Source organism: Nothoprocta perdicaria, unplaced genomic scaffold (genome assembly GCF_003342845.1).
Source record: "Nothoprocta perdicaria isolate Ctin4 unplaced genomic scaffold, notPer1 scaffold_117, whole genome shotgun sequence".
Classification (NCBI taxonomy): domain Eukaryota; kingdom Metazoa; phylum Chordata; class Aves; order Tinamiformes; family Tinamidae; genus Nothoprocta; species Nothoprocta perdicaria.
Window position 1 is genome coordinate 2090357 of NW_020454283.1, and position 16814 is coordinate 2107170.

General features: G+C 54.5%; 2 protein-coding genes across 2 annotated transcripts; both read right to left on the reverse strand.

Moving 5' to 3' along the window:
- Positions 1-7366: 7366 nt before the first annotated feature.
- On the reverse strand, positions 7367-9384 carry CAMK2N1 (calcium/calmodulin dependent protein kinase II inhibitor 1). The gene is made up of 2 exons (XM_026053714.1): positions 9212-9384; positions 7367-8200 (listed from the first exon to the last, which is right to left on the reverse strand). The coding sequence occupies exons 1-2, from the start codon at positions 9375-9377 to the stop codon at positions 8130-8132; spliced, it is 237 nt and encodes a 78-aa protein (XP_025909499.1). The 5' UTR covers positions 9378-9384; the 3' UTR covers positions 7367-8129.
- Positions 9385-11570: 2186 nt separating this feature from the next.
- Positions 11571-15537, reverse strand: MUL1 (mitochondrial E3 ubiquitin protein ligase 1). Its single transcript, XM_026053579.1, has 4 exons — positions 15418-15537; positions 15249-15336; positions 14614-14734; positions 11571-13318 (listed from the first exon to the last, which is right to left on the reverse strand). Exons 1-4 carry the CDS (start codon positions 15535-15537, stop codon positions 12589-12591), a joined length of 1059 nt encoding a protein of 352 aa, XP_025909364.1. The 3' UTR covers positions 11571-12588.
- Between the last annotated feature and the right edge of the window lie 1277 nt (positions 15538-16814).

The window sequence follows — 16814 nt, forward strand, 5'->3', positions numbered from 1 at the left end:
TTCAGAGCTAGCCAGTCCTGAGCACAGGTCTCTTGCCACMGAGGCCATCAGAGTGGGCTCCGGAGCCCCACTTGCTGACTTCCACCTGCTTTCTGCCCACACAGACTGCCCTGCTGCTGCTCCTCAAGAGCCTGAGGCCAGCGTGTCTTGGCGTCATCAGATTTGGCATCACCTTCAAGGTCCCCTTCCCTGCCAGCCAGGCTGACTGCAAGGTAGGTGAGGAGGAGGCCAAAGGAGATGGCACTCCAGAGGCGGGTGATCCCATTGCTCCTTTTGCAGGAGAGCCTGGCAGTCACCTGTGAGAGCCTCAAGAGGATCCAGGCTGACCTGGGCACCGTCAATATCTTCTTGCCCTTGAAACTCTATCCACCCATCCGCAGGGACCATTCCCAGCAGGTTCCACCACAGACATCCTTGTTTGGGACATCTCAGGGCTGGTGCCAACCCTGCGAAAGCCTCTAAGGGTTTGGGAATGGACCTGTGAGCTCAACTGCTTTTTGAGCCTTCCAAGGCAAGGGGCTTCACGGGCTTCTCTTGGCCAGTGCAACGTGAAGCTCCCCACCTGGTTGCCCTTGCTTGAGGACACGGAGCTCTGGTCTCCTCCTAAGAGCGTGAAACATGAGGAACGTAAGAAAGCTTTGAATGTAATGAAAAATCATAAGGAAACCTGCTTCATCTTTAATCCTTCTGGTTTGGGGGCTCCTCAGGGCGCTCTCAGCAATATGGAGGAGCCCATCTTCAGGCAAGACCTCTCTGAGAGGTTTCCTGATGGGCTAAATGTATGGATAGTATGTGATCTTGGTGAGTTTAGTGCTGTGCATCATCATGTCATGCACCCTGGCCATGCCTCAAAGAAGCTCAGAGCCTGATTTAAGAAGGTAGGAGGCTAACCGAGATTGGCAGCCATCTGGGGATTAAAAAACCTCTACAAGAAAAGCTTCTCATGGAGCAGCAGTTTGCAACTCAAGTGAGTTTTCCTCCTTGTCCTGCCCAGGCACCTTTCTGGCTGGCATCCTACCCTCCATACTCCCTTCCCACCTTCTCGTTGGCTCCAGCTCTGCAGCCAAAAGCAGCTCCCAAGTCACAGAGCCAGGCAGCAGAGAAGCAATCCTGCTAGCCTGCTTCCTCTTCCCTTGGGCAAATGCTTGATTTTAACTGTGACCTGAGCTTAAATGCTGCTGAGCACGGACCTCCGCAGGGGAAAGAGCTGAACCAGCAGAGGAGCAATCCAGTGATGCTTGCAGAGGAGCTGGGRCTTGGAGGTCTTGCTAAGAAGTGGTTAGGTGTCCCAAAGCTGCTCTTTGGGGAAGGGTCTAGAGGTCTTTCGGAAACTGGTGGTTGTCACAGGAGCTGATATATATATATATATATATTTTTTTTTTTCCAGGACTGCTGCATGGAGGAATGAGAAGAGATGGCTCCTGCAGGTGGTTCCCTACCCCAGGCCAGGGTCATGATGACTCTCTTCATCCCTTTGCAGGCGCTACGGCTTCAGCATGGGGCAGGGGGCCAGCGGAGGCTGCTCCATGGGCTGGCTGCTGTGTTCCCAGCAGAGGACGAGAGGCTGCAGTGCAGTGGAGGTTCTCACCTGCGGCTTCGAAGACCTCATTCAGAACCAGACCTAGGCAAGAAGTCACTGGGGTTGCAGGGAGAGGAGCGCACTGTGGTGGCTTTGCTTATCAAGCTAACTTTGCAGCAAGCCTCCGCCATCCTGCGCTCGCTGTGGGCAGCGCGAGCGCTGCTGTGCCTCAAACCCACATGCCAAATACACCCAACATTGCCCCTGCGGTCCATGTGGGGACACGACCAGCCTGTAATCCACTGGCATGGTTCGGTCCACAAGAAAGCAGATCTTGAGCTCCTAAATATCTCTCTCAAAAAAAATCTTCATCTCCATCAGTCCTCSTTGTGTGTACAATGAGAGCGAGGCACTGGCATCTCTGTCGCAGAGGAACAGCAAAGATGGGGAAAGGAGGTGGGATTTTTTTTGATTTTTTTTTAAAGAGAGCTATTAATAAAGAGCAGGCTGTGCACTCACTCAGTGCCTCCACAGCCCCACGCACCCACTAAGGGGCTGGTGAAAGCGCCTGGCACGGAGCTGCCAGGTTTTGCGTCCCCCTACATCTCCTGCTCCTGATCCATGGGCATGGGGCTGAGAGAAGCCCTTCCSTCTCAGCATGCGAGTTTAGAAGAGGTCAAAGTCGGCTCTCTTGAAGTYCAGGGTTGCTATCCCACTTCTCACCCAGCCTCTTCCATGCAGGACCATGAATTCCAACATCTCATGGTCAATGGCCACCAGAGCTACATATCCTAGGTTATTGCCAGGGCTTGAAGCTGTCCCAGCCTCTCTTGAGGACAAGACCTCTCCCCCTTCACTCAAGCAAAATATCTCATCCTAGGACAGGCATCCTGGGTTGGCATATCCAGAAAGGACCAAGTCATGGACCTGTGGGATTTTTGCACTGGTGCCTCTCTAACGTCCACAGTTCCCTTAGTCCATGTCCAGGGGCAGCATTCAAGCACAGTGGCCAGAGGAGTCTGAGCTCAGCAAGCAGGAGGCACTGTGGCTTTCCCATAGGACAATCCCAGGATGGAGATGACAGATGTTATGGCATGAGTAAGAGTCCTCAATTTCTTTGGCTCTCTGTTACACTGGTGGTTCCACTCATGGTTTCTAAGGAACGTACCTGGTCTTTCTTCCTATAACAAGATGCCACATTTTAGAAGGACGATAGAAATGTGGCAAGGTGAGTGAAGCAAGGATGTAGTTTGGCTCCTCTGTCGTGGTGTAAAACGATGCATAATTTCAGTGAGAGCTCTACTATGATACCAAAATAAAGAGACTAGGAAAATGAGACATGAAAAAGCTTGCTGGGGGAAGATGGGAAAAAAACTCCAATTTACCTAAAATTAGGCCTTGAAGAATGAATCCTGGCTTGTTTTAAGCGTAGAAGGGACAAATGCCCTGTGAGACCTTTGGTATCAACCTCCCCAGGTGTAGTTTCGGGGGGCACAGAAGGAGCTCTGTGCCATTTCACATGGCTAAACTAAAGCAAGAACTAAAGCAAAAACAAGGAGAGAGGAAGGAACTGGCCCAAAGCTCAGAGTAGTTTAGCAGCAGGATGGGTCCCACCTGAGCGCCGCCATCCAATCTTCTCCTACAYAGGAGATTTCCTTCTTTTTTATTTCCCTCCTTGCCTTCCTGTTTCTTCCAAAGCCCGTCAGCTTCGCCCACCCACTCGCAGGGGACCTTTGAGGCCTCTCCACGGTGAATATGAAGCAATTTTGCCTCAGCAGCACCTTGGGCCTCGGTGGCTCCCACACAAACCACCTTTCCTGTCCTACAGGCTGATGCTCAACCAGGTCAGACCCTTGGCTCCATCTGCCCCCGATGGTGCCATGCCAGACGAGGATCCTGCTCCGGGCTCAGTGCCGAATGGATCTGGCAGCGCCGTGGAAGCGTCTCAACAACTTCCCCAGTGTTCTGCCCGAGGTGATGGATATTGCTGAGATCTGGATGTAGCTGCTTGCCTGCACAGAGCAACGTCCTTCAGCCAAGCACCCAGCACCACTCCCAGCAGGAAATAGGTCACCTAGGTATATTTTTTTTTCTAAATATTATTTCCAGCCTTTAATTTCCTTATGGGAAAAAAGGCCCCTATATGGTCTGCACTTAAACTTGTTCATATTTTGACTTAGGAAAACCTTCAACTCAGAGGTGTCAAAGCTTTGTGGAGGCAACCTCATCCCTTGTTGTTATCCCAGTAATCACGTTGTTATCCCAGTAAATCTGTGCCTGCTTGGTCATCCTTCCCGAGTGCTTTTGGCTCAGTCACCCCAAATGAAAAGGTCGGGGAAAAGGAAGAGAAGTGAAAATGCCAACTTTTTGCATTCAGGTTTCCAGTGCTAAGGAGGCACGTGGTGCCTTGGGCTGCTGCATCCCGAAGCTTTTCCGATGGGGAAGAAGAGGAGAGGAGAAATCCTTCTCCAAAGGCACGGATCCACTCGCCTTCTCTGGGTGCCCCTGGCTGCTGCTCACCTGCAGCCCCAACTGGGCTGCCATGAGGATGCCTTCTTTGCAGAGCCTTTATTATTATTTAATATTAATTTTTATTATTGCAGCTATTAATAACGCAGCCATCTGCACAGCRCCCAACATGGCTCACAAACTGTTCTCCCCTCAAAAGAAAAAAAGAACTTTCTAAAAGCTCGTTTTGTCATTGTCACTCCAGCAGGTCTCTTCTCCCTGTCTGTATTTATGGAGAGGTTGGGGGAGTGGAAGAAAAGTGGGAATCTGGAAGCCAGGAGGGTTTTTCGCTCACGGCCCTGTGGGCTCCGGCATTCCCGAAATAGCGTCCGGGGCCGGGCGCGGGCGTCACGGGCGGCTCGCTGCAGTCACGCGCCCGTTATGCAAGGCTCGAGGGCGGCTGTGAACAGCCCTTGGCAGCCCCAATACCAGCCCGGGGGTGCACAGCGCTGCAGAGCAAGGGAAAAATATAWTAATAAGGAGAGGGTGGTGGGACTGAGCTGGAAAATTGAAAAATGAACAGGGAGCTGATCGAGGTGGGAAGGGGAGAGCTCGGGCGGTTTTCTAGGGCATCACAAGGTGCTGCAAGGGATGCACCGTCTGCAGCACCCTATGGCTCTGTCAGCTCCATCAATATCTCCATTTTCTTATTATTATTTTTTCTTTCTTTTGCTTAACCCTTTCTGTGCATGAGACAGCAGAGCAAGCAGCAYGCAGGCACTGCAGAGTGCTGCAGGGGGGCAAAAGTGGCTGCCCAGCCCCTTGGCCGCTCCAGTGACCAAGGAGCCTCCCTCTGCCCAGCTGGGATGCTACAACCTGGGAGCAGGTGGAACACTGGGATCATCCGCCCAGGCAGAACACTGCCGCCTGGAACATGATGCTGCAACCTGGGACCATCTTTTTTCTTTCCCAGGCAGGGGAAAGATGATGCTGCAACCCAGAAGCATCCACAGGTCTGGAAGGGAATGCAACACCGCAACCTCGTACGCGGCGCCACAACCTGGAAGCCTCCCTGTGCCCACCTGAGATGTGACACTGCGGTCCAGGAGCATCCACAGGTCCAGCCAGGATGCGGCTCTGCAAGGTGGGAGCCTGCAGCTTCCTGGGCTGTCCATCGGCACGTTGCCCGGCCGTGCTGGAGCCCATGTAGGAGCAATGCTCCTGGTGCCACCGGTGGGATGGTCATGGGCAGCACTTTCCTTTCCACCTCCATCGACGCCCACAGATGTTTTGGGGCTGAAACCATCACTATGGAGACTGAGAGGGCTGGCAGAGCTTCCTGGCCAACAGACCTTGCACAAAGAGAGAAAAAAAGATGTCAAACTATTTAACATTTTTCTCTTATTTTTGCCAGGGGCCACCACGTGCCTCTGAGTCAGCTAGCCAGGACGAGGGGCTCTAGTGGCCCCCCACTTGCCATCGGCTCCCACAGTGCTGACTCAGAGGCAGCACCTGCCCAAAATAGCGCCTGCCGCCTCCTCCAGCAAGGTGTGAAACYGCCTCCCCGTCCCCTCCCTGCTTGTTTATTTTCTTATTCTTCTTTTCTACATCTCCTGTCATCCCCCCGACTCTTTTCCCCCACATCTCCAGCTGCAGGAAAGGRGAGGATAGCAAATGCCCAAACTGCAGCTGAGCCGCCCCAAAAAAATCCCAGGCAAATCTGAGCTGCTGCGGGCCCATGTTAAAATATATATGTATCTCCAAATCCTAAATATTGTATTTCCAAATGCTAAATATTGTATTCCCCATTTCAGATGCTTGCAGAGCCTCAGGGCAGCCCAGACTCCCCTTTGCTGTCCCAGGGGCTCACTTGAGCCGGGTGGGCTATTTCAGTGCCTTGGAGCAAGGCAAAATTCCTTATCTATCTACCTATCTATCTATCTATCTATCTATCTATCTATCTATCTATCTATCTATTTTTTTGGACCCATACCAGGTTTTCCAGGGAAATAAGCCTTACAAAATGCTCTTTATCCGCCCTGCCCGTTTCCCCAGAGGGGTTTTCCTGGGAAGCCTGTGGGGCCGGGTAATGGGAGCCCTGGAGCGGGTCACAGAGGAGCCCGCCGGACCTGGCACATTAGCTCGCAGATGCTGCCCGGCTCACCTTACGGCAGCGGCATCATTTATTGAAGAGACAGGCAGTGAGTCTGGAGGGCAACATGCAGCAGGGAGGGCAGGCTGCAAAACAGGGCAGTTTGGGGATGTAAAACAGCATTTTGACAACGCAAAATAGGATTTTGGCAGTGCAGAGTGGGGTTTTGTTGATGCAAAGCGATGTTTTTGAGGTGCAAAACGCCCTTTTGGTGATGGAAAAAGGCAAAAATGCCTTTTTGCTCTCTTGGTGGTGCAAAATCCCCTTGCAGGGTGCTAAGCCCGGATTCGGTGGCGCAAAGCTCCGTTTTGATGTCCTGGCACCGCAAGTCGCCCGCCTTTGCCCCTCCCTCAGCCAAACTGGAGCTTAATCCTTAATCCAGCCTAGGGGAGGATTCTCGGCCATGGAAGCCCCAGCACTGGCTCTTTTTGCCTTTTTTTTTCTRCCCTTTTGCCTCTTYTGTTTCTTTTTGCTTATCCTCCCAAGTGAACTGATGCCACGGCCATGAGCTCCCCCTCATTATAATAAGTGCATCCAATTTATGCATTTATCTATATGTATGTATATATGTGAATAAATATATGCTTTTATATATATAATATAAGGCTCTCTTATATATGGATGTGGCTGGCTCTTGGGAAGTGGCTGCCTTAATGGCATTACCCTGGGCTTCCAAAGGGCCCAAGAGCAATTTGCTTTCTGAAAGGAAAATCGTGTCTAATCCAGATTTTGTCCTGGCTTCGCTACTGAAAAGGCTTAAAATGCAGAGGGAAATTGGAGGGTGGGGGGAAAAAACATCTATTTGTCTATTTGTGGCGTTTGAGCCCCATATTTCTGCGGGAAAGGGGCTTTCCTGGGCAAGAAAATAYGGGGAAAGGGTCCTTATCTTGCTGGTTCAGACTTTATCTTGCAGAAAGTCTTGGGCACTGCTGCTGCTGCTGGGCTTTTCCCATGATGAGTTTTCCAGCCCCGGTGCTTCTGCCTACGGGACTTGAGAGGCAAATCCCAGGAGCCACCCCCTAAAATCCCCAGGATTTCCTGCCCCAACTATCACCACAAGCCCCAGGAATTGCCCCCAAACCCAGCGCACAGCCAGCTCCCAGGGCAGCCACAGGAAAACACTTGCTTCTTCCTTTTATTTATTTTTTTTTCCGCTGTTTCACTCGTTTTTTTTTTTTTTATTCGCACATTGCAGAAATAGCCCTGTGTAGTGGATCAAAGTGCAACATCGACAGCAGTGCAGAAAAGGAGAAAGAAAAGAGGAATGAAAAGAAAAAAAATAAACCTGCCCTGAGGTCCAGCATCGCAGAGTCTTCCTTTTGCCCTTTGCCCATCATGCAAAATATTAAAAGAAAAAATAAAAAGAGAAAGAGAGAGAAGTCAAAGCAAAAATCCCCCCTGGAGAGGCCACTGGAGACCCCCCCAAAGCCTCAGGAAATCCAATGGAAAGACCAAAAAGTGCCACTTTGCGTGGCCTCAAAGGGCACAAAAATCAGGACGGAAATAGGCTGCCCCGCGGTGTCTCGAGGGATTTGGCACTCACGTGGTCGCGTTCGATATTTCTTGTGGTTTTTCCCTTTTTGTTTTCTTTTTCAACAGTCTATTAAAGAGAACAAACTGCCACAATATAAGGAAAAGTAACCCAAAAACCCAGGATCTCCCCCAGTCTGGAAAAACTGGCTTTTCCCCTCATCGGGGTTTTGCTTTTTGCACGCGCTCTTGTCCATTAAACCGTTACAATGCGATTTAAGAGGGAATATTTAGATATATAATATATATATCACTGTATAGGCAGGCCAGGGTGGGATTTTGCTGGGGGCGGGGAAGTACATGAACGTTTTGCTGATTTTATTTTCTTCTTGTTTTTGTCTGTTCCCTCCTGCCYCTGCCTTCGCCTCCATCGTTATTTCTAATTAATTAACAGGGTGATTGGTGGTATCATTCATTTCGGTTGGCTGCTTCGTGGTGCCGTTGCCCTCGCAGCCCCTGGCCGGGCACATCCAGGAAGCCTTAGACATCAGGAGGTGCCTTTTCCGAGAGGTCTTTCAGCACGTCGTCGATCCTGTCGTCCTCGATGACCACTGGAAAAAGGAGAGAAAGGAGGCGGTGAATTTACTTGCCCAGGAAAACACCAGGTCGCCGAGGAATATTCCCAGCGCCCAGGATCCTAGACCTTAGGAAACAGCAGGAAATATTCAGGGTTCCCGGGAAAGCGCCTGGTGCCCTGGGAAATACCTGGTGTCCAGGGTCTTATAGCCTAGGAAAATACACAGGGTGCTGGAAAATACCCAGCGCCCTTTCCGCTGGGAAATAGCTGGTGTCCAGAGTCGTACCATATGGAAAACGTCTGGGGTCCGGAAAATACCTGGCACCCTGTCCCCTGGGATATGTCCAGGGTTCTGGAAAATATCCGATACCCARGAGTGTCCTACCCCCTGGAAAATACCAGTGTCCTAGGAGATACCTGGGACCGAGCGTCCTGTCCCTTGGGAGGTACCTGGTATCCCTGTAAATACCTGAAGCCCAGGATCATGTATCTGGGAAAGGACTCGGTGCTGGAAAATACCTGATACCCAGGGAGGTCCTATGCCCCAAAACACCCAGTGCCTCGAAAAGTGCCCAGTGTCCAAGACCCAGTGTCTCAGGAATTGTCCGGTACCCAATGTCCTGTTCCCTGGGAAACACCCGGCTCCCTGGAAAACACCCGATGCCCAGGGAGTCCTCTACCGTGGAAAACCGCCGGAGCCCTGGAAAACACCCGGAAGAGACCTGAGCCCCTGGAAAACACCTGGAATAGGCATATGAAACTGGGGAGGGGGGAAAGCCCGGAAAAGACATGGAGAAGGTGAAAAACGACCGGCAAAGACCTGATCCCCTGAACAAAAACGAAAAATAAACGCCCAGAATAGACCAAATCCCCCGGAAAACGCCCGGAAAAGCCCCGGAGCCCCGGAAAACACCCGGAAAAGCCCCGGAAAACGCGCGGGCAAGCCCCGGAGCCCCGAAAAACGCCCGGAAAACGCCGGGGCAAGCCCCGGAGCCCCGAAAAACGCCCGGAAAACGCCGGGGCAAGCCCCGCCGGGCGCGCTCACCTCTCTTGCTGCGGCCGATCTGGCCGAGCTTGGGGGGCCGCTTGCCCGGGGCGCCGGCGAAGAAGGCGCCGCCGTCGCGGAGGCGACACGCGAAGGGCACCTGCCCCCCGGCGGCGGCGTCGAAGGCGCCCAGCTTCTCCTCGCCGTAGGGCAGCACCTGCGACATGGCGGCGCCGGGGGGGGGGCCGGGCCCGCCGCCCCCCGACAGCGTCCCCGGGCGCCGAGACGGCGGGAAGCGGGATGCGCGAAGCGGGATGCGGGAAGCGGGAAGCGGGGTGCGCGAAGCGGAGCAGGGGGAGCGGAGCCGCCGCCGCCGCCGCTGTTGGCGGCTCCGGCGCCGGCTGCCGAGGGGCGGCCGCGGCCGGGGATACCAAGCGCGGGGGGGCGGGGGGAGGAGGAGGAGGAGGAGCAGCGCGGAGGGAGGAAGGTGCCTGAGAGCCCGGCGGCAGCGCCCCCCTCCCCCAGCAATCCCGCACCCCCCCCCCCACCCATGTCCCCATCGCTGACCACCACCCCAGCCCCCCCTCCTGCCCATGGTCCGGCTGGGGGCTCCGCCAAGGCCATGGATGCAGGACAGACGCTTCATGTGCAGACGCTGAGACCCTCTGGCTCTTGCACAGCCCTTAGGTATCCCGGGAGCATCCCGTGTACATCCCTTACCCATCCCCTGGGCATCACGCGCACATCTCTTCCACATCCCTTGTGCAGGATGGCAGGAATCCCTTTGGCATTCCTTGCACATCCCTTCTATGTCCCTTGCATGTCCCCTGCACATCCCTCCTGCAGCCCTTGCACACCCCTCACACACCCCTTGGACCCCTCTGTGCATCTCGTGCGCCAAAACCTCATTTACACCAGGCTGCCGAGAGCATTTGTGCTTAAACAACCATCACCCCATAGTGACCTACGGCAGCAGCCCAGAGTGCTGCAGGGCTCGGAACCTGGGGACAGCAAACCTGGCGCTCACTAATCCCAGCATGAATCCCACTGCAGGGCCTGTGCTAGGGAGGGGGAGGATGCAGTGCCACCCCCCCCCCCGCCCCATACCCCCGCTCCCCAAAACTTTGGGTTTCTGCCCAAATCCTCCGCTATCATGCGGCAGAGCAAAGCTCCCTCCGCTGCGCGCACTCCCCCAAGCTGTCACTCGCTTACATAAGTTGTGCTGGCACCCAGGATGGCGCGGGGAAGAGCCATGAGAGAGGCGAGGCGCTGGAGCAGGGGGGACAAAAATAYCCTGGGGTGGAGGGAATGCATGGGAAGGACCGGGGCTGCAGCGCAGGGCAGTTGTGGCCAGCGGAGAGGGCGTCTCTCTGATGGTTTGCAGGGTGCCCTGCTTTGCCCTAGGGCCCTTGCTCCCAGAACGGAGGAAAAAAAGGAGAAAATCAGAGGCAGAAAGTGGCATTGTAGGACAAGCCGCCCCCGTGGCACCCACTTGTGTGTTTAGGGGGCTTGGTGGGGGTCCCCGTGCCATGTGTGAACAGCAGGGAGCAGATCCCACCAGGTCTCACAAGGGGGAAGGCTGGATGTGGAGGGCAGATATTGCTGCAGTCTCCCAAGCCCTGGGAAGGGGCYGTCCTGGCCGCTTTGCTGCCCTGTTGGGGGCTATAAAGTCCTCCCAGCGGCTCCCTCCAGGCCTCTGCTTGCAGAAAGGGAGCTCAGTGTTTGTGGGTTTCCTCCCTTTGCTCTTCCCAAGGAGCCCTTGGACTCCAGGAAGCCGCACCACCTCTCTGCCAGGAAAAGGAAAGGAAGGTGGGGAAACAGAGGGGACCCTGGAGAGACCCCGACTCTAGAGCTCAGCCTTGCTGGGAGGGAGGGAAGCAGCAGCCAGCAACAAAGCGGATTTTCCTCCGCTCAGTGCGGGAGCTGCTGCAAGTCAGCGCTGCTCCTACAGCCTGGACACGCTGGCACAGCCATCAGGGCCCAGCTCGTCAGTGTTTGATGAGGAAGCGGGACTGGCTGATCCCACAGCTGGCCACCTCCTTCCTCAAGGCCCAAGGGACAAAGCTGGGGGCTTCTATAGTGGGCGAAATGGCCAAGCTCTCCTGGCTGGATCCCTTCACTCAGATCCCAGGCTGTGCTCCAGCACCAGGAATTCCCTGCTTCGGAATCAGACCACAAGAACGTTGGATGGGGATTTTCCTTTTCCAAGTTTATTTTGTATTAGCTACAGAAGAAAAAGGAGGGCAGCAGGATCTGTGGTACCTTGTGTTATGCCCTGCTGGGATGCAGGGAGGCGATTTCCCTCTTCTTTCTCCTGCATTTAACAGGTTAGCTTGCAGAAGCCAGGGAGAGCGAAGAAAAAACTGGCAAATCTCAAAATTTCTTAAGAAAAACCAACACAACCCATGTGAGACTTTCCTTTGGAAGTATCCTGATCCTGCCTGGCTAATCTGCTCTCTTCTTGGGAGCAAAGAAAAGTAGGGAAAGGCGCCCAGTCCAGCGCAGCAGGGACAGGAGCTGCTTCCAATGACAGTGAGGCTCCTTTCCCAAAACAAGGAATGCTGCCAAACCTTACGGAGTAAGTAAGACAGAATGTGGGGAAAAAACTTGTTCTRCTCCTATTGCCACCTTAGGGGCTACCTAGATTTAATAACCCAAGACCARCGCATTTTTCTTAACGTAGGTGTGTTTTATATCCTGTCTCAAGCCTGGATGCTGAAACCAACCGTAGCATTTTCTCTTCCCATTTCTCCTTGTGCATCAAAATCGGATTGTTTTTTATTTATTTGAATGCCGCAGAAGGAAGTGAAGAAAAGCTTTTCTTGTGAGAACAGTAAGAGACTGAGGAGGAGGAGGAGGAGGCTACAGAGATTCCACTCTGTTTGAATCAACCATGTTTTTTCACACAAAAAAGCACTTATGTTTATACAAATTGCTATAAATTCCTTTAATGACCACCCTGCTAGAGGGAAGTCCTGGGAGCTAGAGGGCAGTGTTGCCCAAATCCTGCAGCCTCTAAGCAGCCACATGGGCTTTTCACCCTACTTCTTTCTAGCCCAGGTTATTTTGCCAAAACATGAACAGATGTGGGGAGCCCAACCAGGACAAATGCAGTAGCTTGAAACCCAAAGGAAAAATAAGAAAATTCATTTACTTACTTAACCAGGGCGTTCTTTTTGAGACCTGCTTGCTCAGATCTGCCTTAAAAACTTCTGGAGCATAATGCAAGCCCTAAGTGCTCATCTAATCCTTTTGTGACTGCGCTCTGCATTCTTATTAAGGCACCCATAGCCGCTTGGCTCCCCTCTCCTTCCCCAGCATCAATCCCAGCAAAAGAAATCATGCAAACAGGAAGGCTGCCCAAAGCAGGAGCTGAAGAAACCCCCCTGCAGACAGAGAACGGCAATGCAAAAAGCCCCCCACAAAGTCCCCCCAAATTAACTGTTGTACAAGGGCACCACCCTCGAGATGCTCTGTCTGCAAATGGGGCACTTCTTGGGCTCTGGCAGAGCTTGGTAGCACTCGTTACACGAGCAAACGTGGCCACACTCCAGGAAGACGCAAGCCTTGGTGTTGCTCAAGCAGACAGCGCAAGCGTTTTTGAGCGTCTCGCCACCCTCCGCACTGCCCTCACGCGCCAGCCGCTCCTGGGCCTGCCGGAATTCATCCTGCATCTGCTTGAGGCGCCGCTTCTCCTGCCGGTGCCGGTACTGCTTTCTCAGGATGAAGAAGAGAACAGCGCAAGTGGCGAGGCCGAAAACGACGGTGAGGATTTTCCAGAGCCGCACGCTGGACTCCTGCTTCTGCAGCAACTCGTCGAAATCCAGGCTGCTGAGGTAGTACTGCATGCCTTGCTTGGGGGGCTGCAGCTTGATGGTGTTGTTGTCCAGGATCAGCTCCCCCACACCAGTCAGTGTGGTCCCCACCTTCAGCATCTGCTCCGTCTCCTGGATGCCCTTGGGGCGTTCCCCACTGATGTAGTGGCCGATGACGTCGGTGAAGGACTGGATGGAGGGGTGGAACTTCTCGTAGACCGTCTCCAGGCTCAGCTCTGCTGCCTCCAGGGGCTTCATCACCCTCACACTGACATCTGCACCRTCCTCGGGCGGCACCAGGTCAAAGGGGGCCGTGTTGGTCCTCTGGTGAATGATCTTCTCGCAGTCATTCCTGGGGAAGGAGAGATTAATGAATGTGACCAACGCAGAAGGGTTTCGCACTGCTGCTTCCCCCAGAGGGAAGGTCGGAAGGGTAGGAGCAATTCCCCTTTCTGCTAGTTTGGGGTGAAAAAACAGCTGAAGCTRCTGCAGAGAAATAAATGCACTGCCTGCTCATCCTGGAACTCCAGGACCACACAGCAGGATTTAGGGCCACAGCCAGTCCCAGATTTCCTTAGATGGGACAGAGCTTCTGAGCTATTCCCAAGCTTTCGCACCTGCATTACCACCTGCCCTACATGGAATCTATCCCATTGGGATGGGCTCTGGAGCAGTTTCTGTCCCTCAGACAAYGCAGCTCGAGGCTAGGCCGTCTTCTCTCGCCACTTCTGCAGCCTCCCCGACGTTGCAAGGACAAAGCTCAYGCAGATCTAACACCAACTAATCCCCCCGACGTATTTGCAACACGGACGAGCCTCCGTGCACTGTGTTTCGCCCAGGCAAATTTATTAAGTATAAACCGATTAGCTGAGACTGTTTCAGCAGCTTCAGCAACTACCTTACAGGCTCCTGTGTGTGGGCACATGAGCACATGTATCACCTGAATTCAAATGAYTGTGACTTTGTTTTGCTGCGGAAACGCTGTATCACAGCCAGTACTGGGCAGCAGCGACAGCTCAAAACTAAGTGYGTTTCTCGCAGCCTCTGTATAAATTCGGCACTGTCTGAAATCCCATCAGTGTGTAAAACTCCTGAACGGCTGTGTGACCTTCCCACCCCCTGAAAAAAAATAATCAGCGAGGAGGACAGTGACCAAAGTTTAGGCTGATTCCGAYCTTCAAATTTGGGGAAGGAAAGGTCCGAGGGAAGAGAACTTTTTCTCACGTGCCAGGAAGTGCTGATTCTAGGGCAAAGTGAGCCAAACTCCACCCCCTCCAACTTTATTGATTCAAAACCCCTTGGGAGCCCCGGAATAAGCTGTCAGGACACGCTTGGAATCTGCTTAGGGAGCAACCAGGCCGCTAATTCCCAATGTTCCCGTCCAGCAGCGAGAGGCTGAGTTCAAAGCCGAGCAGGGAGCCCACAGGAGCCGCTCTGTTCCACTTCCAGCCCAGACATGTGGGAAAAGCAGAAGTCTTTTTCTGAGGGGCTGCGGAGCGGCACTGAGAGCAATCTCGGAAGGAATGCGGTTGCTGGGCCGCACCGCTGCCCAAAAGCGGGTCCTTGTCCCCCCTGTGGCAAAGGTGGCTGGACAGGGGGGGCTTTGGGGACCCCCGCACGCGCAGGGCGAGCGGCCGGGCGCKTTACCAGAGGTGCGTGGTGCGGTTCCAGACCATCTTGTGCTCCTGCAGCGTGAGCCGCTGCACGACTCCGTGGCAGCCCTCCACGAACTGGCTGCTCAGCGTCTCCTTGGCCGAGCGCACGGTGCCTCGGGGGGGAAAACAGCAAGAAAAGAAGGGGTTAGTTAGGTTCCKCCCCGGCTTAAAGAAGTCCTCGATTCTCTCAAATAAATGAGGGACTTGGGGGGGTTATATCTTTTCTCATCCCCTAAAAAGGGGGTATTGGGGTTATACCATAATCTCTTAAATAGGGGACAATGAGGTTTATCCCCCCACTTAAAAAACAAAATGGTATTGGGCTTAAATCCACTGAAAAATGGTGATGTTTGGGTTAGACATCTCCAGAAAGGGTGTTAGGGTACCAGTCCCCTCCAAAAAGGGAGGTGTTGGGGCTAAAATAACTCCTCAAAAGGCAGGCAAGAAGCGTTGGCAGGTTGAACCACCCCGAGAGTGCTGGGGGAGTAAATACCTCCCAAAAAGGAGGTGTTGGGGTTGAACCGTCACCCTCCCCGAAAGAAAAAGAGGGTGCTRTGGCGGGACGGGGTGCGGGGGGGTAAAGATCCTACTAAATTGGGGGTGTTGGGGTCCCCTCGGGCTCGGCACCTTGTATGACAGCGTAGGGCAGGCAGCGGCCCGGCGCCTCCCGCAGCGCCTCGCGCAGCTCCGCGTCCAGCCGCAGCTTCCGCGCGCCCTGCGGCGAGGACGGAAACACGGAGCGGGATCAAGCGGCGCCCGCGGCCGGTGCCGGCGCCCGCCCCGCTCCCGGGCGTACCTGGAGGCGGCGGGCGGCGCGGGCCTTGTGCCGGTAGGCGGAGTAGAGCAGCGCCGTGATGGCGGCGCCGGCGGCCAGCAGCGCGGCCTGCGCCGCCGAGGGCCGCCCGCCGCCCTCCATGGCTGCCGTGCCGTTACCAGGGCAACCGCCCCCTGCCTGCCTTCCGGCGCGGCCGCCTTCCGCCCCGGCGCCGCTTGATGACGTAAAGCGGCGCTCCAGCCGGCGGCACGTGGGGGTGATAGAGGAGGGGAGGGGCGGGGCCTCCCCGCGGGGCGGGGCGGAGGGTTCGATTCCGTTCCGTTCCGTTCGGTTCCGTTCGGTTCCGTTCTGTTCCGTTCCGTGCCGTGCCGTGCGATTCGATTCGGTTCCCAGACCCTTTTCTGGGAGTCTGCCCCAATCCCACCCCTAAGACTTTTCTCTCTTTCTCTCTCTCTTTCTCTCTCTTTCTCTCTCTCTCTCTCCTCTCTCTCTCTCTTTCTCTGTTTCTCTCTCTCTTTCTCTCTTTCTCTCTTTTTCTTTTTCTCTCTCTCTTCCTCTCTCTTTCTCTCTTTCTCTTTCTCTCTCTCTCTCTCTCTCTCTCTCTCTCTGTCTCTTTCTCTTCCTCTCTCTCTTTCTCTCTTTCTCTTTCTCTCTCTTTCTCTCTCTTTCTCTCTCTCTCTCTCTCTCTTTCTCTCTCTCTCTCTCTCTCTTTCTCTTTCTCTCTCTTTCTCTCTCTTTCTCTCTCTTTCTCTCTCTTTCTCTCTCTCTCTTTCTCTCTTTCTCCCATCCCACCTTTAGACCATCCCTTTAGACCCTGATCCCCCCTGCAGGTTTCTTTGTGGGGAGGGAGTCAGTCCCAATGGGAGGGACAGAGGCCCAGTCTTAGACCCCCATGTCCCCAGTGTGTGTGTGGCTGTCCACACCCAAATCCAGCCTCGATGCACGGCGTGGAGTCCCAGTGCCAGCCCCTGGGGCACTTGTTTGAGGGGGGATTTAACCCCACTCCCCGCCACCCGTGCCCTTTTGTGGACAATTTTACCCTAAATGGAGAGGGCTTCATCCCCAGTCTTACCCTGCAGGGGTAGCAGGCGCTCAGCCCCACTTCCACTCCCCCCAACGCCATTTTTCAAAAAAAACATCCAAAACCAGCGTGGAAAACACAACTTTACTGCAGCAGCAGCCGAGGTGCTGGCTGGCGCGTGGGGAGCTGCACATCCGCGCCATTCCCGGCCCGTCTCTCAGCACCGCGGCGCATCGCTGGCCCGCAGGCTGCACCCGCGCAGCGCTCCGGCGAGCCGCAGCACGGAGCTGCCTCCCGCGCCTTCCTCCCCATCCTCCTCGTCCTCCTCCAGGATGGATCCCAGGCGGGACCGGCCGCGGGGCGGCCCGCAAAGCGCCGCCGCGCCGCCGCCGGCCTT

Excerpts from the sequence above, each read along its gene's own strand:
- CAMK2N1 (XM_026053714.1), bottom strand. The coding sequence starts at position 9,377 with ATGTCGCAGGTGCTGCCCTACGGCGAGGAGAAGCTGGGCGCCTTCGAC. Across the intron at positions 8,201-9,211 it reads GATCGGCCGCAGCAAGAGAG|TGGTCATCGAGGACGACAGG; the intron begins GTGAGCGCGCCC and ends TCCTTTTTCCAG.